The sequence below is a fragment of the Apteryx rowi genome, unplaced genomic scaffold (genome assembly GCF_003343035.1).
Source record: "Apteryx rowi isolate R43461 unplaced genomic scaffold, aptRow1 scaffold_80, whole genome shotgun sequence".
NCBI classification, from domain to species: domain Eukaryota; kingdom Metazoa; phylum Chordata; class Aves; order Apterygiformes; family Apterygidae; genus Apteryx; species Apteryx rowi.
This window is the reverse complement of record NW_020451094.1, coordinates 3,007,298-3,035,101: the sequence shown is the minus strand read 5'-3', so window position 1 is coordinate 3,035,101 and position 27,804 is coordinate 3,007,298. Positions and strand designations below refer to the sequence as shown.

The following is a 27,804-nucleotide window of genomic DNA, read 5'->3' as shown; positions in this document are numbered from 1 at the left end:
TTTAAATTATTACATATAATGTGCATTTTTTGTTATCTGTACATTAGGTTTTATCAACTGACACATCAAGTTGAACGTATATGCACTGAATTCCACAAGACAAAAGATCTCATTACTGTCAAAATTGTCCTTGTTCAGCAAGGACAGCAACTGGAATTGGGAATTTTATTTCAGTAAAATTTATTTCAAATTTAAAATTTCTGAAACTATTTATCCCCCTTATCAGCAGAAATGGAGGCTCTAAAAGCAGTGAAAGAGAAGAGAAACCATGTGGTATCAGAATTTTCCAGCTTAAAAATACAGACAGGCATGGCATGTTGTGCACATCAGTCACCAGCTGGCCCCTCATTTGACCTGTGCTTATCTATCTACTACTCATTTCTGAAAATCTTTCCACCACCTCTTAATGAACTTTTGCCAACAAGATATTATTTGCATCAGTAGTATTTTATCCATTGGTTTACAGAAGGGATTCTCAGCATGCTTTAGAATAGGTGGCCAGAGTTATGCTTTATCATTTATACTCCTGTAAGAGGTAAAGGCCAGAAGAAGGCGAGAAATACAGAAATTGTCTAGGAAATAATAAAGATAAAAAAGAACTACAGTCTGCTACTGCTAGTACTAAATAATAAATACTACTAGATTTTCACCAGGATACTATTAAAGACCCCCAGTCAAAACTGAGACTCCATTCTGCAATATACTAAAGGAATAATTTAAAACACAGTTCCTGAGGGACTACCTGAAAGTTTTACATGCCACCTTAGATAAGTCTGTTTGATTAAGAAGAGTTCCTGCCCGACAGTTGGCACTTTCTTTAGCAATTTAGATACTATTGCTTTTCTGCAGTTACTTGTTCTTGACACTCTTAACAAATATAACTTTATCCTCCTGCTAGTGATGATTGCTAATTTATAGTAACATAAATTTGTAACAACACAAATAGAAAAAAAAATGCACTACTGACCAATACAGCGTGGTGGTGATTGCCATTTCCCATGTACACATGTTATTTCATTCACACCATCAAGCTGGAAATTCTTCAGACATGAAAACATTATTTTACTCCCATTCTTGTAATTTCTTTCAACTGCTATCTGTTGAGCACCAGGCAGCTGAGGTGGAGGTGGGCATGAATTCTCACCTAAGGACACATATTCATTTTATAATAGAACATAAGACAAAGTATAACAGTTCATCACAGATTACAACATTAGTAACCAAGAAAACACTGGCATTATGTAATTCTTCAGCAGCTATCTCAAGCTTTAATTAATATCATGATCATTTTGTATTGCCTCAAAAACATCTGAGCTGCCTTCAGATGCTCAGATGCTGTAAAACCCATAGAAAACACAGTCAGAAAAATACACGATCAATATATTTTTCTGTGTGTGACAATTGTAGTCCCTCCTTTCCCTAACAAACAGCCGCAAACTCTTGCCTATCTTGTGTGTTTGCCCTGGCTTTCTCTCTATGGTGAGTTACTACAGGAAAAAATGACACAGCCTCTGGGGTTCTTTGGGTTTTTTTTGTCTGTTTGTTTGTTTGTTTGTTTGTTTTTGGCAACCTTAGCTCACAGTAGAGCTAAATAAGCACCAGGAAAGGGAACAAAGAAACAAAACTGAATTTTGCCACTCCAGGAACAAGGGACTTTTCCGGCCACAGGAAACAAAAAGGGAGAGGAAAGAGGCAGATCTAGGAAGGAGGAGACCTGGAGAGCTGGATTTGTTGCTTCTAGTAGATCCAGAAAACTGGGAAAGTAGGGACATTTGGGGCATGCTCCTTCAAGCAGCTGCCACTCTGTGTACTTCTCTCACTTCTGTGCATCATTGCCCATGGATGTGGTGAAATCAAAGCATTCAATGAGGCCACGACTGTTTTTACAGCCCCAGTACTCCACTATCAAAGGCAATATCCTGCTTTGCCTAAACATAAAGCCAGTTCCACAGGCATCTGACTTTTGGTAGGTAGATAAGGACAGTCTCCTCTAGGTCTGTGCTTTGCATTGGCCAACTCAACTTCTTTCTTGTTGTTTCACTAGGAAGTAAGTGGGAAAAAAAGAAGGGAAAAAAGAACAATCAGGAATAGAAAAGCTTTGAATTTTTACAGGAAATAGAGGAACTCTGCCTGGAGCTTGAGGTATGGGCTACTCATCTGCATTAGGGTAAATCCCTTTCAAAGAACCATGCCTAAATTTATCATTGCATCTTTTCTCACATTAGAAGTAGTTGATTTTTCTGTTCCAGTTGTTAGAGATTAATAAAAGTCTGCCTCACTAAAATAGTGTGTCTCTAACTCCAGCTAACTGTTCAAATTTCAAATGATTCCCATTATTACATGACTATCCTTTAGCATATAATTAGGTATGCATACATACGTACATACACACACACACATATACACACACACACACACACACACACACGAAAGCATATAAGCATTTCCCTTTCAAACTAGTGGCACAGTGATGCTAAGAAGCATTAATAATTAGCATTTAGCATTCCCGCAGAAAAAGAAGAAATTGTATGCAAATCTAAAAATATACCAATGCATTCAATCTCAGGTGACCATTTTCCAAACATACCAGTTGCTTTTTTAATATTGCTGCCATTGGATTTACATATATAATGTATAACTTTGTAGCCTCCAGTCTCCTTACTTGGCTTGGGAACATGTTCAGTATTCACTATCTCAATATCCACTGGAGATACACATGTACGAGATGGACCTAAATAAAACCCAACATAAACAGTTAAAAAATACAGTTAGTGAGGCTAATATGCAAGTATGCATTTACTGATGAAGAGGCCATCAGTTTTATAATGCATGTCCATGTGAAAATGTTTTATTTACTGTAGTCTGAAATAACTCCAAAGATTCCTAGATGACAGGAACAGAATGATTCTTTGTTCCTGCTATTTCAAGCAGAGAGTGTTCCCACTCACAGAGCAATTATTTTTAAGTAGACAGGATCCCTTTTGCTATGTGCAGTAATAGAAAAACTAAGCATTCTTTTCCTAAGTCATAACCGGCTCCTGTGTCCTTGATTTGTGCTTCTGAGAGTTGTAACACAAACTACTTGTGAAAGCTAAGCAAACTGTGTTCTGTGTCAGGTTCTAGACGTTTAATGTTCTGAGACATTGAAAAGTGAACACTGAAAGTTCAGATGTTCAGAATCTTTCACAGGAAACAGCAAAATACTATGAATGGATCTGAAGAGGACCAGTCCCTGTCCTTTTAGAAAGGAGGTTGGTAATTGTTCTTGGGAGCAAGACTAGTGTACAGAAGCTGCCCACAGAAGTGTTGGGGACTCTGATATTTTAATACATTTCCTACTAAAATAAAGTTAATAGAAGAATTACCTTTACATATTGGTGGTGATGGAAACCATCCAAAGTAATAGCACTGAGCAGAGGTAGGTCCCACTCTTCTGTAATTTTTTGCACAAGCAAATCTCACAACATCCCCATTGCGATATTTACCCTCCTTGGGGGAAACATCTCCATTGGGTAGTATCAGCATTTCACATTCTATTGCTATGAAGAAAGAAAAAACATTTCAACACATAGCATAAAACCTCCAAAAGTATATGAAATACTACTGACTAGAACAAAGCCAAAGAAAGTCTTAAATAAAAAAAGCTTCACAAAGTGTATACTGTTACACTAATTAGCAAACACACAAAAATCTTTACCAAGACACTGGGGCTCTGGAATCCATTCACCATTTATGTCACATCTTGCAGTACCAGTTGTCATATTATTTGCAGTTTGATATCCATCTGAACATGCATACTCAAGTGTATCTCCAGGCAGGAACACAGTTTTATTTGTGTGATAATTCAAAATCTCATAACGAGGTATTCTACATGGTTCTGTAGAATTAAACCAAGTTAGTACATTCTGTGAACCAGAAACAATGCCCTTTGAAACCACCATTTCTGTATGTATTTTAGTGTATGCTAGTGAACTATTCAGCATATTTAAAACAGTAAAAATTCTGCATTGCAGAATACGGGTATAGAATACCATAAGGAGTGCATTCATATTACATCTCTTGCATTAATTTTCAGAAATATGTGTCTAAAAGTAATGCCTAACATAAATATTTCTTCCTTGGATTCAATTCCTTTCCTTCTTTTGCTGTACTATGTAATATTACTACTGGTGTCACTTCACACACATTGTACCTATGTTCCCCTAGGCCATTTGAAAGGGGGTCAGAATCCCCCCCCATAAAATCCAGCTAAAGGCAGTCTGAAATAAAAGGGCAATATAAAATACCAACTAAAATTGGTCAGTATTATGAGTCATTGTATCACAACAGTGGAAGATTAAGTCTCTTCTTTTAGTATCCCACACCTCTGTCCAGGAGAGGAAGGGAATTCTAAGATGAGAAAGGCAACAACAGTATGGAGGTATTTTCAGGAGTATCTACTCTGGTGCTTTTCACAGATGTCCTTTCAAACCACAAGGCAGGCAGTATAGCCTATTCTTTTATTTATAGTGATAACATCTTTCCAAATAATGGATCATATCTTTTACTACCTTGGTTGCATTTAAATTAAGTTCTTGACATAATTCCCAGGTTCATGGCCATTTCTTCCAAGACCTTATTCTCACTAGTGTGAAAGGTGCTCATCTTCTAGTCCACAAGAAGGGAGAACAGAGTAAATTTGGGCATATGCATTTTATAGCAGATAAGAATCACTGGGAAGGGCAGTGATTATCTACTTCATGCAACAGAGGATCCAAAAAGATGGTTTACCCAGAAGACAGTAGACATCTTCCCTCCTTACCCAATTCCCTTCTTCTTTTCTCTATTTATTTCTTTGAGCCCCAGAAAGGCCTGTCTCCGGAGGCTCAGTCCTCTACTTGAGTTTCCCTCTACCCAGCAGAGGGAGAAACTGTACTGATCTAGATGACAAAAACCAGAGTACCTAGGACATCTTGTTTGTGCCAGTAACAATGGCAGAGAGCTCTGAAGCCCTTATGCTACTCACTGATGCACTTTGGAGGAGGTGTCCAGCCATTCTCTTTACACTGTATCAGTCCTGTTTCTTGTCCTTCTGCAGTTACATAGTTAATATGACACCTATATGTCGTCTTCTCCTGTAAACGAAATGTTGCCTTTCTCATGGTGAAATAACCATTGTCAAACTCAATATTCTGGCATACTTCTAAAACAGAAAGACAGAATTTCTTCCAGATAAACATTGCTAAACCATATGCTTACAATACACATAAGAAGGAAAACAGCAGTAGGGTTTAGAACATTTTTAAGAGCACATGAATTTCTGCCTCTACATTGAGCTCTCTTCCTGAGGGAAAATTGAAAAAGTGAAAAGTTCAGTTACCAGCTGGTACAGCACAAATAGGGACAGACCAGGGCTAGGGTGTGATTTGCAGCAATCTTTTATGCTTCCTAGACTATATGTCCACATCTGGTCTCCACTAGCAATGAAATTCATGTTAGGCATGCACTATGCTGTGCATGCATAAAGACCTAAGTGCTGAAGGACCTCGTGTCCATATTGCAAGTGAGGCACTCCAGAGGTCACCCCATGGTGTTCAAATACACCCTCAGTTCTACTACTTCAGAATAATCCAGTGGTGTACTGCAGCACATACTGCAGGACTAAAGCAAATTTGTATGAAGGGACCCTTTCTTGCACACTAAATCATTAGTGTAGATGCACTCAGTGTTGCACATGATTTCACTGTCATTTGGGATACATTGTTTAAGCCAATCTAACAGCATGGAAATCAGTCACCTTGGTTAGAGGTTATCATTTTGTACTCTGGGAGAAAACTTTTGCAGTATGTTCTTTACTATTAAGTCATTCTTTGAAGAAGTTTCTTCATTTTAGGGAATTAATATTATAACAAATAGCAATATTTGTGCATTAGAGAGTCAAATAAATAAAGACATGGAAAAACTAAGACTTTGAGAAAGACTAGGAGATGTATTTGAATGTTGGGGGTGGAGGTAACGATACTTCAGTGCAACAGCTTCAGGATTTTAAATTTCACATGTGATTTTGAATTGGTGTTTATACCAGAGATGCCCACTACTACCTAACACTTGAAATTATACAACTTTATTTTGCCTGCTCAGGACTATGTCAAATGCTCAGTGGCTGTCCAAAACATTCTCTGACAGGTATCTCTTTTGGGCTAGTACAAGTTTTCTAAAAAAGATATTTTTTACAGCTTGAGAGAAGGACGTTAGGCTGAGTTATTTCCTTTGTCTGTATTAAATTATTATCTAAAGTATTTTAAGTTTCTGTAAGAAGTTCTAGCAATTTCAGGCTTGGGAGAAGTACAGTACAAAACCTCTAAACAGAGTTAGCAGCAGTAACCTTCCTATTCTCCCTGGAATGATGCCACATGAAAATGAAGCAAGAGAAATAGGGATCAGGTGGCATAGCTAGAGGCTGAAATGAAAAGAAAAGGATAGGCTGCAGAAAGACAATGATTACTATTTACTACATTATTGCACTACTGTGCTATCCAGGATTACACGACTGAAGACAAAGAGGACATCACTCCCATCCCAGAGCTTACATTCCAGAGATCAGAATAAGTCATGTGTGAGTATTTTACAGAGTTACATCCTGCAAGTTTGTATAGCCACTGACCTCAAAAGCATGCAGGGATGTAACAAGTCAGCTGCGAGAATCACAGAACTGTGTTTTGAGTTGTAGAGCACCTGAAATTAGACTTATCTTAAGCAGTGGTGATGGATTAATGTGGCTGATGTGATGATGGATTTATTGCTTTTAGCTAGGAACCTTGACAAAACATAAGCACTACTCACTCTTACGGATACATCTTGGAGGAGGTGACCAGTCATTCTTTGTGCATGTAACTTCACCATCTTGATTTTCAGGGTTATAGTCATCACCGCAGGTATATCTAATTCTTTCACCTTCCTTGTAAACATTCTGTCTATGTAGGAAATAACCATTTTCCAGCTGTCTCACTTGACATATTTCTAAAGAAAAAAGGTAAGTACATTTAACCACTGTAATTCATACAACTAAGACTGAGGAAAATTAATCCCTAGTAGTTACTGAAAAAAGGGTCCTCCTAACACCTTTCTGCATTGTTCCATCCCCAAAAGACATCCATGTTCAAACCTAAATCAAAGCATGTTTTCTTTCACTGCCCTGAGACTAATGAATCATAGGAACAGGAGTGCAAGTGACTACACAAGCTGCTAATAAGTAGTCCAGTAAACCATATCCCTTACCTAGTGTTCAAGGTCAGCTAACTTCGGTGTATCTTGTATCATGTACACCAGCTCTGGTTTGGTCTGCTACGTCTCTAAAATCTTGATGTCTGCACTGAATCATTTTCAGCATTCACCTCCAGGAGGCTTTACCATCTCTGTGCAAATGTATCACCCTCTCACATATTATAGGTCTCTCTTTTTTTTTAAAACAGAATCTGAGTATTAAAACAAAAAAAAAATCCTATAGAATACAGGCAGACAAGGTCCTCAATTTCCAGTATACATGGGAAAAACATATGTGATCGCACTGGACTAAGTCTATGTTGAGGATCATACATTGGTATTTTATAAACCCCAAACTAAGCAAAAAAAAGAGATCTAACAAGGTGATTTACATTGTACCACAAAGCAGCATTGCCATGGGACAGTCAGCATGATGACAGAGAAAAACCTGTGCTTGGAGATTGTGGAGGAAACAGATAAAAAGGAGTAGGCATGGGCTGTAATGCTTATCATTATTTATGAAGGTTCTGGTACTGTATACAAAAATAAGATAAACCTTTCCACATATAACAATGGTGTATTCCATTCCCAACACAGCTTACAACCTAAATTTAGATTTGACAAAACAGATGGTATGAGAAGAAAGCCAAATGTTTATAGCAATATGATCAGGTAGTTGCTCTAGGCAGGACTATGCAGTGGCATCAGGTAAAACTAGTATTTTTTATTTCTCATACACCAGCAGTTATAACAAACAAAGCTGCCTATTTCTAAGGCAGGACCCACCAACAGAGCATAATCTCTGTTGACTGTCACCCATACATTCCGAAGAAAGCAACCAGGCGTTTTTATGTATGTAGTTCTGTCTTAATAATTTCTAGAGATAAAATTAGGGGACCACTGGTACTGAAGTATGTAATTTTAAGTGTAGGTTAACCAATAGTCACGTGTTTTCACACATTTTTGCCAGACTAGGAAATAACATTTCTGACAAGAGAGGAAAAAGAAATGTGTGCTTAGAAAAGTGGAGTAAATGAAACCACCTTTTACACAACATTGACATACTTTTTACTGAAAAGACTTCTCTCTGCAAAGCCCAAACAGATTGCACAAGCAGTTTCCAGACCCTGCAGTGAAATCCTCATCGCTCTGAACCAATGAGATCATTTCACTAACAGTGGGACCAAGCTCTACTCCAAACCTTCCGATCATACAAGAAGTCATTCTTAATCCAAGTCAGCATTTGCCACAGATGAACCCCTCAAACCAGCTTTAGCAAGAGCTAAGCATGCTGACTCCACAGCTACTGACACTCTCAGCAGCCCAGAAACAAGGAAATGGCTGAAGGAATGCTGCATCTGTGTTGCTGTAGTAACTTGTCCTTTCCTACTGGCAGGACTCCACTCATCTCCTGTGCTGATCTCCACTCCACTGAGTGTCAATCACTTTTGTAAGCCACTTCCAAGCCCTACTGGTAGGTGTGAACTGTACTGTGACTGAAGATGTGTGTTAGAAGAGGAAGCCTCAGCTTGCTGGTTTAAATCTGCTCCCTATAGTTGTTTCATTAAACAGTGTATCTGGATCTCTTGCTGCATCCATGCTCACTCACAGTGTTTTGCAAAAGCATGCCACCTTCCCAGTTCCAAATGTTATTGAAAAGGACCAGGGAATGAATCTCTAGACAAAATCCCCAAGTCGCTGAAGAAAGAATATATTCACACAGAGTAGAAACTCTGTGCTGTGCATCTGTGTGTGTGGATGAAACTAGATGCTTGCATGTGACCCAGAAGCCAGAGGAGAAAAATTTCCTGTGCTTTCTCAACCTCATGGATAGTTTCAGGAGTATAGAATCTCCCAAATCCAAAAGAGTCACTTCAGCCTCTCTCATTTCAGAGTGAAGAGGGAATCTTCATCAAGGGACAGTTTCAGCTCTGCAGATGGCATGAGAGCCTGGCTGCAGTTGCAGGGGTCAGCTGAAGCAGTGATACTTCGACAAACTGTCCTTCCCTCCATCTTGTACTCCATCAGCACAACTTTTGCTGCATAGACCTTCACAATTATAAAAGAATTAAGCATACAGTGGAAATGTACTTACTCAGGCATTTTGGCTCTGGAAGCCAGCCCCTTGCAGAACAGACAACTCGAACCCAGTTTTCTCCACTCGGGGTTGAGTAACCACGATGACAGTGGTAATCAGCTTGCTGCCCAATCTGCGCTGGAAAATAACGGTTTCTGTAGTACTCCAGGGTTCCGCTTAACGCACCATTTTCTATAACTGGGTAGTCACACGGTTTCCCTTGAAATAGAATGTAACAGCAACAATATCAATGCGTGCACTGAAAAAAGGCACAATACACAAAATTCTTGAATATTCATTCAGATTTAATTTTGTTATGTGAGTGTTTCCTCAGACTGACAGAATTCAGGACTGTACACCTTGGCAGGTCCCAAGCAGTGCAGGAATCATATCTCTGTGGTTTTGGTGTCTCTGTCAATTTGTATATCCATGCCGGTTGCCTAAGTTTCCATTGCAGCCAATTGAAATCCAATCAATATTCTCAGTGGACTCCAAAGGCTGATTCATGAGACCACGTAAGCATTTATTTTATAATGAGACAACTATATTTTTTAGAGTGCCCTGACTAAATTGACTATAATGACCTTGATGTGAGCCCAGACAACTACCTCAGATTTAGACACTGCACTGTAGACTCTTAAAATTAAGGAGATGACTCTAGTCACAATGTTCTTTTGTAAGTGTTGGTTCCCACACCAAAAGCTCTTCCTAGCTCTTCTGCTTTAGATTTTAAAACTGTAGTGTTATTTCTTCTCAGTTCCTTGAAAGAATTGACCCTTTTCAGGGAAAATCCAGGGGTAAAAAGGGGCGACTCCTAGTGGTTTTCACTCACAGTTTTCCCAGAGCATCCCACTTGGCCGTGACAGGTAGGTTACTCCTGAAGTGCCCTGATCCAGAGCCCATATCCTGGGGGAAGGGGAGGTGGAAGAGAGATGACCCACTGAGCAGACCATGCAATAATGAGTGAAGTGGTCTCAAGAAGGTACCTGAATTTCAGCACCCACATGTACACAGAGGAAAGATTGATCTGCTAAAAATGCATTCTTCTTGAACAGCTCGAATCATCTTATCAAAAGGTCCATTCACAAGACTGATTTCTTCAGGGTTTCTCCCACCTCCTTCTGTTTTCTAAGTTTTTTTTTTTTTATTTTCAGTGAAGAAAGACCAAAGACCACCAGATTATGAAATTAATTACTAATTTCTGTTTTTATATTGTGCCCACACAGCAAAACTATCACTGCAATTCTGTGTAAATTTAATCCAGGAAAGAACTCATAAACAATCAAGAATATCTTAATTTGGTATTTGACAGATTATAGTAAGTGGAATAAACTTGTGATCATTTATAATACACTAAAACACAACTGAAAGTAAAAATCTAGAGCTGTGATAACTATGATGAAACACGCCTCCCAGCCTTCAAAGTCTTTATGTTTTGGTTTGGCTATTTTACCAGGTACTGTGTCCTCTTACCTTGGCTGGCATGCTACTCCTCAGTTGGACAGATGTAACACCACAAGTCTTCCTGTCAGAGAGCTGACTATAGCACATTTTAACATATAATCTTACAAATACAGTAATAGATAATACCTGAATTTATAAACATGATGTAGATATAAAAGACCATACCATTGCTTTTATAGCTGATTTTTCCAAAACCATCAAAGTAAGCTTTATAAGACCAAGAAACACAATGAATAAGTATCTTCTATTTCCTCTGCTGCTGAAGTTTTTCTCTTGGCCTCTTTTTTACTAAGATATTTTGAGAACAACAATTCTGCATATTTTGTCTTCACTCATGAAAGCCACTTACCAACACATTCTGGAGAAGGCACCCAGCCATTCTTGGTGCATTCAGCTGTGTTTTGGCCAGTGACTACTTTAAAATGGTATCCAGAATTACAGTGCACGGTGATTACAGCCCCTTCTTTGTATACGTCTTCTTGAGGCCCAAAGTGCCCATCAGGAATTCTTGGAGGAGAGCATACAATTTCTAAATACGAAGAGAAAAACAAGATGCTTGTCTGAAGAATATCTTTATAACTATTTTTATTGTATTAGTTCTTATCTTCACAGTATACAGACCATAACTGCATAATATTGCCAAAAAGAGATTTCTTAGGCCAAAGAAAAGGTTACAACTCTCTCCCACTTGTGGAAGTATACTTGTCTGTAAGAATAGACTGTCTCATTGGTGTAGAAGAGAAGAGAGTGATAGATTTTACTGAGGTATTAGGAGGTTAAAACTTAATTGCAAAGGGAGTGGTTGGAGTAAGAACTAAAGGTGATCAAAACGAATTTGACTAGTCTTTTCCAGTAGGTCATGCCACAGCTGGAGCCCAAAATGCCTTATGCTGGACTCACCCACAGCTCTCTTGGGCTGATTTACGGACAGCATCCCAAAGGAGGCTAGGTTTATTGGCAGGTCCTAAAGAGAGACACAGCTATACTTAACTACAACCTCATAGTTCAAAGGCTGTATGATCAAGATCAAGGTGATGCATTGGCACTGGAAATATTTCACGTGAAAAGCTGAGAAAGGAGAAGGCGGCTATTCTGAAAGCTCATGACATCTTTATGCCTGGGGAAGCCAGGCAAACACATTCTTTAAAGACTGGAGGCTTTCTTTTGTTTTTATTATCTACTTCCAATTCAGAAAATCACACCAACACACTGAGGCCTGGAAAGGGATGACTACATGGTCACTAGAGGTTGGTCCTCCTGCGGAGTGAAGGTGGGTGAGTTAGTGGTATGCATGTACTGCTGGATCGTGTAGGTTCAAGTGATAAGTCAAGCAGGACGCACATCCACTTCATGGTGGCATAAAGCTATAGGAATGGAGCAGGAGAGAAACTGTATTTTATTTTTCTACTACCGAAGGATGTTCTTTCAGGGGACTACTATGTCTGAGCATGTCCCAGTTAACAGAGTCCAGCAGAACAGTAGTTGAAAGAATGTTTAGTTTGGCACTTCTCAAAAGCAGTACGTTGCAAAACCACAGGCAATGCATATTAATTAGTACCATTACTAATCTTAAAGCAGAAAGTTCAAGGACTGAGTGGGCACCAAGATCGACTATTATTTATTACTAAAGGAGTCTTTCTGGATGAGGTTCTGGGAGGGTGGGTGGTACATAACATCCTATGATGTTGCCCTGTTGCCAACATTTTTTTCAGTTTCAAGTGTTCTTTGGCAATTTCTTGGAGGTGTTTCAAGGCATAAATGATTTTCCCCAAATTTATATCAAACTATTTCAGCTAGAACACAACGTGCATATTTTGTTTGTGAGATCTGGAGTTCTAATTATAGTCTTTAAGGTCTGTGGCTGAAAGAAATTAAAGTTAAATCCATGACCCATACTGCTGAACAGGCACAGTCAAACAGGACTAGCCACAAAAGTCATGGATTTGTCATCTTAATTGCACAGAAGGCATTTGCAAGCTAGAAAGCATGAGAGAGTTCCAGCACTGTAAGAGATCCTCAGACAATTCCTGATTGAAAGTTTGAACAGCATGAACGCTGTGGCTGTGCAATTACAACGCTGATGACATTAAACAAGCTGCTGTCCTTACCCTAGGCTAAGAAAGCTTGGACAAGCTGTCATGGACAATGACAGCATTCAAGCAGATCACATTACTTCGGTCTGCATGGTATGCATGTTGTATACTTTGGTATATAACACTTCACGTCCAGACTGGCTTTTTGGGTTACTGAATTTCAAACCTATGCTGCACACAATTCTCAACATATTGGCTGTGTACATAATCCTATAGTTTTCGGCTTTATGTACACTCCAGCACTATACTCCCATTATAATTTTCAGTTTAGACACTTACAGCCACTGCTGGACTACTTATCCTTCTGAAAATGGACTACTTCGTGTTTGCTTATATTCCTTTGGAAATGCTTGTTTCAATCTCAGATCATTCTTCCTACAACCCTCTTTTACTGTTTCAGAAGAACTCTTGAAAGGCAGCTTACTACTTTATGTCAGAATTTTAAATTGAGGGATACTTTCATAATTTCCCAGTCATTTTTGCAAGGCTGCACAGTAAACTAACAATTTCTTTCTGAAATTCTGTCCGTGAAACAGAGATCACCTGTGAATTGTTCCTCTTTGGTTGGAACTGCTTCACCAGAGCTAGTTGTCTGGAAATTTCCAGAAAGGATATAATGATTAGCAAGCAGATGCTCAGTCTGCCAACACCATGGAAAGGCTCATCAGGACACTGAGGCAAAATGCAGACATCTGTTCAGTAGGTTAAGCAAACTTCTTAAATGTTCATACAGGGAGAGCTATTGAGTGTAATTTAACTGAGCGGATAGTACTATGGTCTCAGGTACTTCAGGTCTATGAAGACCTGAAAATGCATTAACTTGGTAATGAGCTAGGACTATTTACTTCCCCCAATCCTATTTATACTGTTACAATTCACGTTATCAAATATTATTTCTTAATCCAGTTTTCTAACTGGATATAGCACAGCCATTGATTTTCACCAGCTATGCTCATGTAAACACAGTGACTTGGGCTTCACTTACAAAAGTATTGAGTCTTGATGTGAAGACACTAGGACTTAAAAAAACCATACCTTTAAGAAGCTGGTTTCAAATGTTAATTTCCCCATGTCACTACAAATTTCTGATTCCTTCTGCATTTTGAATTTGTCTGGTTTTAATGCTTTTTTTTTCTGCATGCTTTAATATTCTTTTGTGTCTGGTATTTCCATTCCTTAGCTAAAACACTTTTATCGTCCTTTGTAGAAGGTAAAGAGGTTCAGCTTTAGCCACCTTATTTGTCCAAACTAGGGATTTTTTCTAATCCATTAATAATTTTTCTATATTCTCCCCACCAATAAAGAATCTTAAAAAAAACCCAGCTACTCATGCTGGATGATATATTTTAGCATCAATCTCATTTATGCAGCATACAGCAGCAATTTTATCTTCCTAGACCTATTTAACTACTCACCTGCTCAAGTAACTAAAGACTGAATTGCCTATTTTTGCTATGGCTTTACATGGAAAGCTCATATTCAGTTCTTTCATTCCTTTACTGTTCAATCCTTCCGGATTAATATCTTCATGGGATACTAGTCAGATGTATATGGAATTGTTTTTTTATGAATAAACTCAATTTGGCATTATTAATCTTTGAAAATATTACTTCTAAACACAACAGAATGTGAAAAATAACTTTAGGAAAGGCTGACCAGTGCAATAGGGGGTTGGAGTCCATCCTGATTCAGAACATTGTGCTTCAGATCTTTCACCATATCTGTATCCTTTATCACACGAAAACCGCAGTCGTTCAGACTTCTTGTAAGATGCCTTTGGAGAATGCACATATCCATGCAGAATTTCTGGCACATCACAGGTAATTTCTGAAGTTGACAAAGACAAAATTCATGTTTTTTGCATATTTTTATTCACTAAGAATAAATGCCTATTAGAACAATTTTTTTTTCATCTGACATCACAGAAATTGTATTATGTCAACCAGAACATTTGCATTTGGGAACTGTTTCGAACTTATCCGAGAACTCTTCTATGACCTGATTGTGGGTGCCAGGAAGAAAGTATGTATGGAACAGCACAGCAACAGTAGCAAATTAGTTCATAAGACAGATTTCAGGGCTTTGCTTTTTAGTGGATCTCAGCATCAGAACATAAGGTAGAGGACATTCTAAATTAATCAACTAGGCTAGCTGAAATTCCGTATTTTTCATTTTTCAGATAATTTAATTTCCTTGTAATTTCCAGCAACCAAAAGCTTTCTTGTAACCAGTACAGGATTAGTAAAATTATGGTATCAGCAGAAAGAGATTTAAAGTAACTGGAAAATTGACACTAGAATGCCTGATTACCTATACGAGAACCTCAGTACCCCCAGCTCCTGGCTAGACCCAATAAAATCATTCAGACCTTGCAGTTTCCAAAATCCCCATTTATAAGCCAGAATTCCTTTGCTGGATCTACTTATGCTTGGGATGAAATATATCTCATTGGAAGAACTGGCATTGTTTAATAAAATTCACCATATCTATTCTATAAATTTTACAAGCGCATGTGTTTAACCCCACTTTATGCTGTTCAAGTTAAAAAAAAGAGGTTTCAAAACTGCAAAACTTAGCACTGAAACTGTGAATAAACCATACATGTATATACATTCTGACATATGTAGTCTGCTCTTTAGAACATATGCTTCCTTATCAGATACAAATAGATAATCTAAGGAACTTGATGGACTGAATATTAAACAGAGTGATTGTTATAATATGCTTTCTGGGATAATTCATTCATACATACTGACAATCCAACTCCCATCAAACTCCATTTGCAAAATGGGAAAAATAACCCCTTGTACCAGCACAAGCTGGGGGTTGACTGGCTGGAAAGCAGCTTTGCAGAAAAGGACCTGAGGTTCTTCATGGACAAGAAGTTGAACACAAGCCAGCAATGGGCCCTGGCAGCAAGGAAGGCCAGCAGCGTCCTGGGCTGCATTAGGCAGAGCGCTGCCAGCAGGTTGAGGGAGGTGATCCTACCCCTCTACTCAGCACTGGCGAGACCACATCTGGAGTGCTGTGTCCAGTGCTGGGCTGCCCAGTACAGGAGAGACATGGACATACTGGAGTGAGTCCAGCAAAGGGCCATGAAGATGAGTAAGGGATTGGAAAATCTGACAGATGAGGGGAGGCTGAGAGCTGGGATTGTTTAGCCTCCAGAAGAGAAGGCCTGGGGAGAAGGGGAGTGGATCTTATCAATGTGTATAAACAGGTGATGGGGGGGAGTAAAGAAGACGGAAGCAGACTCTTCTCAGTGGTGCTGAGTGACAGGATGAGAGTCAAAGGCACAAACTAAATACAGGAAATTCCACTTAACCATAAGAAAACACTTCATTACTGGGAGGATGGTCAAAAACTGGAATGGGCTGCCCACAGAGGCTGTGGTGTCTCTTGTGTAGTCTCCTTGGAGATGTTCAAAACCTGACTGGACATGGTCCTGAGCAACCTGCTTTAGTTGACCCTACTTTGAGGGACATCCAGAGGTCCCTTCCAACCTCAGCTACTCTGTGATTCTGTAAAAACAAAATATGAATTAACCTTTTAACTTGTCCAGACATATTAGTTTGAACAAAGAAAAACCCATTGCGATTTCTTTATATTTTATGTACCTTATGAATATGAATGAATTACAATCATACTTGTTTTTTAAACTAGCTTCACATAGTTCACAAACTGTTTGTAATTACTTTGGTTAAATCAGCACTGAAGTGACTGAATCTTACACAGACATACCTAAGCCAGTTTCAATGAAATTGATCGCAGTCTAGCAACCATACAGCTTTTAATGAAAATGGGGAACAAACAGATGGTCCATTACGACCAACATTCTTTGAAATCTCTTGCTTATCCTGCTTCTTCTGCATATATGTAATGGAGATTGTTTACAGACAAACTATGCTTAATTTCTGCAGAATAAAGTGAAAGCTTTGTAGTGTCCCATACAGTAACCATTCCCTAGAAGTCTGGGAGTATAAAGCTTTTTAATCACAGATAGTAAACTCAGTAATAGTTTTCTTTTTACCTTGGCACTGAGGTGCATCACTACTCCATTTTCCATTTGAAGAGCAATGTATTTCTTTAGATCCAACAAGCTTATAATTTTCATTACATTCAAACTTTACAACCTGGCCAAAGGAAAATTCTTGGTCTAGCTCAAACACACCGGTCGTAATTCGTCCATTTTCTGGTTCTCTTACTGGCAAACACTTTGCCACTGTAAAACAAACAAACAAACAACTCCAGCCATTTTAAGGTCTATTCTGTTAAGTGAATTGACACACAAAAAAGTTAAAATACAGAAAAATCACTGTAATTACCTTAAATTTTGAAAACAATATTTAGCCTTATTATGTATTCAGATATCATTTTCAACAGTCATAATGCAAAACCCTAAGCAGAAAGATAGACTGAAATGGGAGGACGCTAGTATGCTGGATCTCATTATCCTGCTTTCTGCTCTTGCAGGCTAAAGACAGTGTCCACAGAACCAGGTGACCTCCTGAGGTCCCTTCCAAGCTGAATTATGCTGTGATCTTATGAACTCTTATGGATGGTAGGTAAACCTTTACTGATATACAAGGCCATAAAACCTTGGCAAAATAGGTTCATTTGCCTTAGAGTTATGCCAAACGGAATTTGCTATAGACTAATGGTCTGGAAAAGTGCTGAGCCTTATGGATTGACTAGAACAATTCAGTTACTAGCTAAAAAAAACTAGTTAGAGATAGTAGAACAATTGCATTACTAAAGTAAATGAACACGATGTATGTCAGACATGGATTTAGACCCCTTGTATCTCATAACTGTGTAACTGCAGAAAAAGGAGGAATTTATATATGTCATCAGATATTTCTTATTAAGTGGGAAGTGACTGAGATCACAGACCATTTTTAAATGTTCACACTGATATCACTGAGAGCATCTGAAAGTGCCTGGTGTTTTGTCTACCATAGCTCCTGCTTTTCTCTGACAATGTTCTCTATCTTATGTGCCATCTGCCTTTTCTATGAACTCATATTCTATCATCTAGCCTCCTCACAATTACAACATTATACAGGATATGTTCTTTCATAGGCAATTGCATGTTAACCTAAAGAAAACTCCTCGGTCGTGAAGGATAAATCTTATGAGGACTTTGGAATTGCAACATCTTGGTGACATGTGACAAAAATGTTGGGAATCATTGTTCTATATTGTGCAGAGAAATATCTGTATGCCTAAAACTGAAGACACTCAAAATCCAGTAAGCTGAATGGGGAATATCTGAGAACAGCTATTAGGAAACATTAAAGCACAGATACCTAACTCGAGACAAGAGAAAGACACCTCCTTTCAATTAGTTATTCTTAACTTAGATACCCTTTCCTGAAATTAGGTGCCAAAACGCAGAGAGAAATTTCAAACCTACACACATATACTAAAATAGACAAGTGGTTAAAAATGACCTCCGGGAAGAGAGGAAGCCTCTTTTCATAATCATGCAGGTTTGAAACTGGTAAAAAGGTTTCCAAATTCAGGGCAGTATCCCAGCCACCCAGTCTGGGGACTTAGGTCCTGGGGACTGGGTCTCTTTCACTCTCGTTCTTTCTTACTGAAGTTGTTCCACTGTATGCTAATAGAGAGAGGAACCTTTAATGAAATCTTAATGGCTAGGATATTCACATGAGTGAAGGGGAAACGTGTGCTATAAACACACATACATTCATACACATATTCAACGTCTCATCCCAGATGTCTTTTGTAACCATGTTTTGCTTTGTTTAACATCTACTCTATCAGGCCCTTCAGGTGAAGCAGAGCTATAAAGCAGTATGGGGGGTGACAAGCAGTTTTGTGAATGCTTTTTGATAAAATTTTGAGTGCCTACTTGATTAAAGTGGTAACTGAGCAGGCATTTTAAGAGTTTCACTGATGCATAACTTGGATTTAGATAGTTGTATGTCTATGTGAATTAATACTTCTTAAGCTGAGTGGTTATTTACCATCACAAGCAGTCATGGTGGCTGCAGTGTTACTCATAGTCAGTAGTGAGATCACAGACTAGTTCTAGACAATATTAGACAGATAAAAAGTCAGTTTGATAAAGAATTAAATGTCAAACTCTATTTACCTTCACAGTGAGGGACGTCATTGCTCCATCCGTCTGCCTGACACTCACGGTAATTTCTTAGGCTGAGCATCCGGTATCTTACCAAATAAAAAGCAAACAGTTCTAAAATATAGCCTCATTATGTGATAGAAATAGCAGTGCTGCTGTTATTGAAGCAAAGGAAGCAGGTTTCATATGTTCTAGCATTGGCTAACGCAAAACATGACAAAAAAACAATACTTTTTCTACCTGTGTCTACCCTATTTTGTTTTTTGTACTTGCATACGGCAAAAATAGGAAAAAAAACAGAAAGTAGGAAGTAATAAAAAAGATGCCTTCTCTTTTGTAGAGGTACCAAGCTTTGTTTCATCAGCCCACATAACTAATAACCTAAGGGTGATTTACACAATTGTTGGCAAGTGGAGTAAAACTCATGTTCTTGTGCTCCAGTATGACTGAAAGCTAATGGACAGCATTGGAATATGACTTAATCGAAGACATATGTATCTTATGCTTTGATGAGTTAGTATTATCTCAGGTTTGAGGGCATTACAGTAACACTGACATGGCTTCAGGTTAGCCTGGAACGTAGTCAGAGTAAGTACAGCTAGTCTGAAATGATAGTGAAGAAATATTTAAACTGACTGCACCTATAGGTTAGGGAGAATATTGATTTTGGAACTTGAATTCATACTAGACTAGATTCATTAATATATTCACACAACACAAAGGCTGCAAAAATATGGCTAGGCCACAATATCATGCTTATGGCTGATTTGCATTTCAAGAGGAAAGAAACCAGTCATAGGCTTACTTAGCTAAGCACAATACTATATATTTGACTTGCTGCAGATTTTATTGGAGAGGATGCATAGAAGAGGCAGAGAGAATTTCTTCTAAGCAGTTAGTGAAGAGATGTTATTGAGTCTACCAGAATTTTCTTCTTCTTCTTCTTTTTTTTACAAAAAAATTTATTTAATAACTCACACAAATGATTTAAGTAGGACTTAATGCATTGTGCTCTGAATAGGTGCCTCTCTAGTATGACCTGATGAGTCCTCCAACATAACTGTACCATGACTGCCTATTAGGAGCACTGATTCCGGCATGCAAAGCTGCATTTTTATCTGAACTGTCTGGCTGGTCAAGTCATGAGGCAGCTTTACAGATAGATCACTGGTTTTGCATTCTACCCAGACAGCCATGATTTCAAGTCAGCCACAGTCTGATCCATTTAGGCACTTCGGAGGAGACTATCATGTGCACAAAGTTCAGTTACTCCAGTAGCACCAGACATGAGAAAGAGCTCTGTTTAGTATTCTTCCTGTAATTGCAACATTTAAAATTAAACAATAACTAAATATTTTTAAAATATTAGTAATCTGTAGCTGTTTTACAGACAACGAATCTATTATTGACACTTCTCTTAACACCTCATGTTAACACCCACATACTGAATATTTAAATAAATATTACCCATCATCACATCTGTACTCAACTCGGGCACCAAATACAAACTCCCTTCCATTGGTAAGTTCAAATGAACCAAACTGAATATCTCCAGGATGTCCACAGGGCTTATCTGTCCAAAAAAAAAAAGGAAACAATATTATTTACTGCATATATAAGGATGTGAAAGGTAGCACTTTTCTAGTAATTTGGAGACAGTATTTTCAAAAGTACTCTCAGCATTAGCTGACTAACTCCTTTTTTTTAAATCACTGTCTTCAATAAGAATATACTTGGATTAAGGATTTTTTTTCCTTTTTAATTTAAATAACAAATTAGGAGCTTTTATTCCTTTAAAAAGACTGATCTCGTTTTATGACAAATTTAATGGCAGGATGTAATTTCAGCTTTTCATACAACTTTCAACATAAACTAGGTACAATGGCTTCCACTCTAGAAGCCACCCATGACTGGAAATGAAATACCGTTAGTCTGATGGGGACTGTGCTGAGTAAAGAAGGAAGATCAAAGGCCGCAGGAGTCCTGTGTTCCTCAGCCCTTTTTGCTCCAAGTTCCCCATGTGACTGTTCTTGTTATCTGGCCCTAACTATTTGCACTGAATCCCCAGAAGAATTGCACAGATGAACACATCAGCTCTCTGATTCACTCACTTTTGATGTTTTTATAAGGACTGATGTTTTTATAAGGACTGTAAAATAAACTAATGTAAAAAATATAAAAAATAAGTATTAGACCTCCTCAGAATAAATCCTTCCTGGACCCAGCCAGACCAAACATTTGTATATCCTGGAGTATGCCAGCATCTGTAGTTTTTTAAGGAAGAGATGAGTGAGTAGGCTCAGTCACACATGCTTCAGTGTGACTCAGAGAAAACAGGCAATCCCATGCGGGCTAATCAATTTTGCTGTCTAGCGTGGCCTATCCTGAAAAGGGGATGAAGCCACTTAACCCATGGCAGACCATTTCCTTTCTCCTTCCGACTGAGTCTTGCCAGTGTCAGCACCTGCTTGCTGTGTGGCAGTATTTACTAAAATCTGTTACTAAAAAGAAGCACCAAATTTTGTATAATTGGAAGGATCTGTGTGCACTGATTAGTTATATAAATACATGTAAAAACAAATTTTTTTAAAAGTTAAATAAATAATAAGTTAAATAAGTTAATAAGTTAAAGTTAACATAAGTTATTATAAGTTAAATAATGTGAATATGTTAAGTTAAATAAGTTAATATATATTGTTTATGTTAAAGAGGATTATGTGGAAAATAGTAACAACTTTATTAATTGATTTTTACTCATGATTTATTTTAATCTCTGTTTGAATGAAACATGGAACTTATTTTATATTACTAAACCAAACATTTGTATATTATTAGTAAAAACTTTGTACATTAGATATGTAAGAAAAATAAAAGCTAGTGTGTCTAAACTTTACAGTTATTTATTACAGAAAGGAGGTATCTGTTGACTAATAATAATAAAGTTCAATTTCTTCACTAGTGAATTCTGTATGAGGGTGAGAAATACTTCCAAACTGTTAACATGGTATACTAGAAATAGTAACAGCAGCTCTCATCCTTATCATGAAGTTTCCTTCATAGATTATAAAACAACATGGGGAAAAATGCTGTCCTACTTCTTTTAACTCCAACGAATTTTTCAACTTCCAAGAAATTATATCTTGCATAGAACTAGTTGAACTAACTAAAGAAAAGACAACATTGTCGCTTGGCTTGCATTCAAAGGCTGAGATAGTGCTTTATTCTGCTTAGACTGTAAATTTCATCCATGCAGTGGTCTTTTTTTTTTAACATCTCAGAAGCAAGCCTCTAATAACTTAATAATTTAAAGTATTTACATAGGTATTAACATAATTTGCAATAATAAGAAAAATAATTTTTAAAAATTCTGACTGTAAATGGCCAGGAAATAACAGAACTATTTTTCAATATGCCAAAAAAGAATGCTTTTTCAAACATGCAATTTGTAGGAGATAAACAGTGACTACTTATTAATTTTTATTTAATTTAAAGGCAAAAAAGTCTCTATCATCTGTTTAATAGACTTCTGTGTAGCGGTACCTTAGCTTATTGGGAGTTAATTTGTGTCCCAAATATAGTACAGTTGTATCAGCTAACCTAATCCAGAAATACAACTGCACAGGCATAGATATAATGGTACTATAACCAGAACTATCTTGGGTATCCTTAAAAAAAATTTCTATTCTCAGAGCAAATAAACAAATTAGGTTAATAAAGCTGGCCTAGTGTATGACTTTCCCATGCAAAGGGGAAAAATAAGTCTTCGGTCTGGAGAAAAGGAACTTCTAAAAATGTTTCCTTATGCATACATGCCTTTTAGGATGATATTTTAAAGGATGCTGAAATAAATAATTTACAGGTAAAGATACAACTGTAAATTCACATTGACATCATTGGCAAGGGATGTGATATGCCAGGTCAAATGTTTGCATATATATTTTGCATAAATACTTACTTCTGCATTCTGCCCATGGGAAGGGTTGTTCCCACACTCCATCTGTACACTGAAACATAATACGTCCAATTTTTATATATCCAGGCCGACACTTGTATGTTGCTTGAGTACCATGTGGATAGGGAGGTTTGTCCCATGTTTCGGTAGGCACTTCTTTAACTCTCCTAGGAGGAGGTTCTTCACAGGCTAAAAATTAAATAGGTAAAATGTTGGTGATTGAAACACATGCTACATACTCCAAAATACTTTTAGCAATAGAAAAAGTAACAAGAAGTCCTGAGGACAGTTGTGATCAAACGAGTATATCTTTCCTACTTAATCATAAAAAAAGGAAACTACTAAGTTGGCACCTCTTGTAGGAATAGAAATAGACACTTAGAAGGCCATAAAAATGGTCATGCACATGCCAAAAAAACCACACTGGGCAGAGTCATCATCCATGAAATAGAAAATAATAGCATCAGAGATTAGTGCCCAGTTCTAACCCCAGACACCTCTCACCTTTCCATCTGCAGAAGCTCCTCCATTTCAGTCCTTCCATCACCACAGAGGAGAACTCTATGCACACCAGAGATTTCCTTTCAAACTATTTTCTTTTGCAGCCACAACAGTCTCTGACTTACATTGAGTTCATGCTGCACTTGATCAAGTTCTGTCAAGTCTCCCTTAGCCTTTACATCCACTAAACTTTCTCTCCAGGCTGAGGTCACCTGATTTTCCAAAACTTATTTCCTCCTGTCCATGGGATAACTTATCATAAGATACTTGTCACAAGCTACAATTAACTCTTGGTATTCACATTGACCTTTGCTATCTTCAAAGCATGTTTCCTCAACTTGGCAAAGGGATTGTCTGATATTACTCTTTAGATCAATGTTACACAGTCTTTTTCCAAAAGCTCCTTATTGGGTCTTCTTCAGTGTCCATTAAATGTATAGCCAGGGCCATATGATTTATACAGAATGAACTTGAATTCATTTCATTAAGAAGCTGAACAGCATGAGAATGGGAAAAGCCAGACTAACAGGAAAAGAAACAAAAGTCAGGAAGCTGTTAATGAAAGACTAAATGATCTTTCATATGAATCTTTTTTTTGTTTTGTTTATAAACTTTGACCTAATTTCAGTGACTAATACTCTGTGCATCTGTGACTGAAATTTACTTATTTTAAAGGTCAAAGATTTACCTACAATAACAGACTCTGGGCATTCTACCTATTTAGCCTATTTTACATCTGAACAGCAAAGGTGAGAATTCATCAAGAATAAATAACCTGTGAGAACCGAGGATCTGTGAGACCTGGGCAACCTGTGAGAAATGAAGCTTTGGAAAAGAAATGAAACTTCTGGACAGAAAAGAAATGGGAGGAAAAATATCCACCAGGGAGGGCAATTTCTTGGTGAGTGAGATACGTTGCTCTGCAGAGAGCTTGCACAAAAATCCTCTCACCAGTTAGTTGTAAGGCCACTGACATTTGAAAAAGTAGCAGTATTCTCACTGGTGCTTTCCTAAAAACTGTCCAGGTGCTGCCTGAAGGTGCAACTACAGAAAAAATATTTAGGATCTTTCCTCATGTGAGGAATGTGAAATTATGGCTTGCTGAACTTAAATGAGAAGCCCACAACCAGTGAATAGGAAGAAGAGTTTTCTAATATGTGGTGCCTGAGCTGAATAAAGCTTAATCCTTCCATATCAAAATGTGGAAAGTGAATTTTAGTTTAGTTGTACAAAGACACACTCTTGAACACTCACTATTTTTATTTCAGTCAGTGGAATGCCTACCAAATCAGAGGCATAATTTTAGAAAATTTGTTTAAAAAATTGGGAGAAATATTTATTATCCCCCAAAAAATCTGTTTAAGTGTTCTGTAGCTATGGCATTTTGAAAATATAAGGAAAGAAAGGTTTCTAGGGAGATCTAATATCTTTCTTTAGGCTGGCTTTGGTATTCAGAAAAAGCAGGCAAGCTTTTGAGGACACTGCTGAGCTGATAAAGGAAGGGTGTGCCCATAGGTTCATCTTTTTTTCAACTACTTCAACTCTTCTAAAAAGAGGTATTACATTTTTCCTACTAATGATTACATTCGAGTAAAAATTATTGTTCTCTCTCCACTAGAGGGTACTACCATACTATCAGAAAAGATAGCAGTGACTTCTGCTTTTATTAGCAAGACTCATTAAAACACATTCACATTTTAATACCTTTTTTGCAAAATGCAGGAATGAGCAAAATGAAGAATACTTCTCTAGTTGGCTTTCTCTTGCAAATGTGTTAAAAATGGAATTACAACAACATACCATGATCAAATTTGTAAAAAATTCATAAAGAAGCTACATATTATGCTTTAGATGTCTGTGATTCAAAAATCTGAACTATTATTGCTTTCAATTGCATTTGTTGCAAAATAACAAATTTTCTGCTTCATAACTCATAATTTGATCTTTTTAACTTATATTACATTTCTTCCTTACAATAAATGGTATGTGAGAATTTGGTCTATTAATTGATTTCCGTAACATAGAGTAATACTCTGCACATAGTAGTAAGTTGCTTAAATAAATCATTTGTGGAGAGTTTACTGTGACACTGTGTGCCATGGTCCAAGAAACTTTAATTTTTTAGTCTTTAGTGACATTGAATTTGAAGATTCTGTGACTTCTTTAAACTGTTAGAGATTTCATATGACAGCAACCCAATCAAGCCTAAATTGAGGATAACACAGGGTAATGTTGGATGTTCAGGTTGAATTATCTAATATTTAAAGTACCGAACACCAGCAAATCCAGTGACGGAAAATGCTTTGCTAAGACTGAACTTTCTGCTTTATGTTGTGTTCTGTTTTGTATGCTCTGCATCCTATCTTCTGCAATGATGCAAATCTGCAACAGTACACATTTTGGGTCACAGTCGGAAAGCTGAACACAGGCCACTGAGAAGAGTGAGAGTTTCTCTGTTCTACTCTTCCCTTACTTCTGAGCTGTATTGTTTTTCTTGTCTGTAATGTAGAATGGAGCCTCATAACTCCTCCTTGTTTACATTAAAAAAAAGAAAAAAGAAAAGAAAAAAGATGATCTCCTAATAGTCTCTTCACCATTACTAAGACATATTTTCTTCTGGGTTTTGTTCCAGCTCTGTGTTTGTTCTTCACCACTGCTGACCTGGTGTCAGACTATGTGATGTCTCTATAGCAAGCACTACTGTCAAGTGTCACAGCATGTATATGCATATTTCTGACTACAGCTAATTGTCCCCTTTTTCATGCAGTTTCTCAGTAGTTTGCGAAACAAATCTTCTGGCAGGGTGGACTTCAAAGCTATATTCATTACATCATGTATGATCTCCATACTCACCAAAATTTGGAATTTGATATTTTTATATTAGAAAGCATGGTCTAAATGTGTACCTTCAAATTCCTTAGTGGAAAACCAGGATAGCTGAAATTAATCAGTTAGTACTTCATATGTGATTTGATGTCAGTTAGAAATAGCTCAAGCTGCTTTCTCAGCATCATTATACCACTAGCAACATCAACAAAGGCAAGCACAAACTACAAATTCAGGCAGAAGAATTTTTCAGCCCCTGTGCAACAACCCCGATCTCAAAGAACTCACGTAGACTTTCCATATGAAGCTTGCACTACGAACCCTGTATGACTGATGGTAATAGTTGTCCCAGCTGAATCAAATATTGCTACATTCACATTCCTTTGCAATCTCTCTGATCTAAATAAAGTATTGTGAAAAGAGAGGGCAAATTTAGGCAAACTTTCTTTCCAAATTCCAGAATTTTTCTAGACTTCGCAAAAAAAGTAGACTTTAGTAATGGTGCTTTGAAACAATATGTATTATAAGTATATATAAAAAATGTAATACATTTCACTAACCTCCTGATTTTTCAAATAAAATTCTCTTTCCTATCAGCTATTTTTAAAAGAATAACTATCTTAAGGAAAGAGCCTAATTCTACAGGATTCTGAAGTAAAATCTAACAGATTTTTAAATTATTGATTAATAAGGTCTTCATAATCTTCACATAAAATTAAAAAACAACCTGAATTGAGCAAAGACACTCTAGCTCAAAGACACACAACACCCTTTCTCCAACAGTCTATGTATAAATCCCTGACAAAAAGCAAAGCAATTGAATTATTGAACATATAGGTTAAACAATATAAACACAGTATTATAAAAAATAAAGTTTGTGTGTCAAGGAAAAGAACTTAAACACTGAAGCAGAAAACATCAACAGCAGCCAGAACACTTGATACCTCTTTAACCACGGACAAAAGTGTATCTGTATATGCTTATCTCATTTAATGGATTAAAATAGAACAAAACAAAGATGTCACTCAACACATACATTGTAAACACTTACTCAGTCGATCTAGTAATCATTTATTTTTCTCAGATTATTTTATAGATTATTCCGGACACAAGAAATACATTTATTGAGTACCTGTCATTTTAGTCTACCAACTATTTATAGATATTTATGGGTTTTAGATGTTAAAATAATTAACAAACAAACAAACATAACAACAAATGAGTTATCTGGCTCTAGTTTATAGGGATAGTAATCACTAAAAAGTTGTGCAACAGTCTTTATCCAAATAAATAGGTTAAATAATACCTACGGCAGCATACTAAGTACTGAAGGTTCTACATACTGCCACAGCAAATCTCAATTATTGTTGACAGAGCTTCACTAAAATAAACTACAATCTGAACATTTCATTAAAAAAATATTTTAATAACATTTTCCCAGTATAAGAAAGTGGATTTTTTCACATTAAAAACTTACCTCTTTGTGCAGCACAGTATATCCAAAATAACAGCAGAACCATATAACCCAGGAGTGACATTCTAG

The 27,804-nt window shown here is 37.3% G+C and overlaps 1 protein-coding gene across 1 annotated transcript; it reads right to left on the bottom strand.

The window, feature by feature from the left end:
* Positions 1-967: 967 nt before the first annotated feature.
* Positions 968-27,799, bottom strand: CFH (complement factor H; the record flags this gene model as incomplete). Its single annotated transcript, XM_026089175.1, has 14 exons — positions 27,739-27,799; positions 22,938-23,123; positions 20,450-20,555; positions 18,995-19,071; positions 16,907-17,098; positions 14,533-14,703; positions 11,133-11,312; positions 9,338-9,538; positions 6,823-6,999; positions 5,006-5,182; positions 3,698-3,877; positions 3,366-3,539; positions 2,549-2,731; positions 968-1,144 (listed from the first exon to the last, which is right to left on the bottom strand). Coding segments are annotated over exons 1-14 (2,242 nt in total), but the record flags the coding sequence as incomplete, so codon positions are not given.
* Positions 27,800-27,804: the final 5 nt, after the last annotated feature.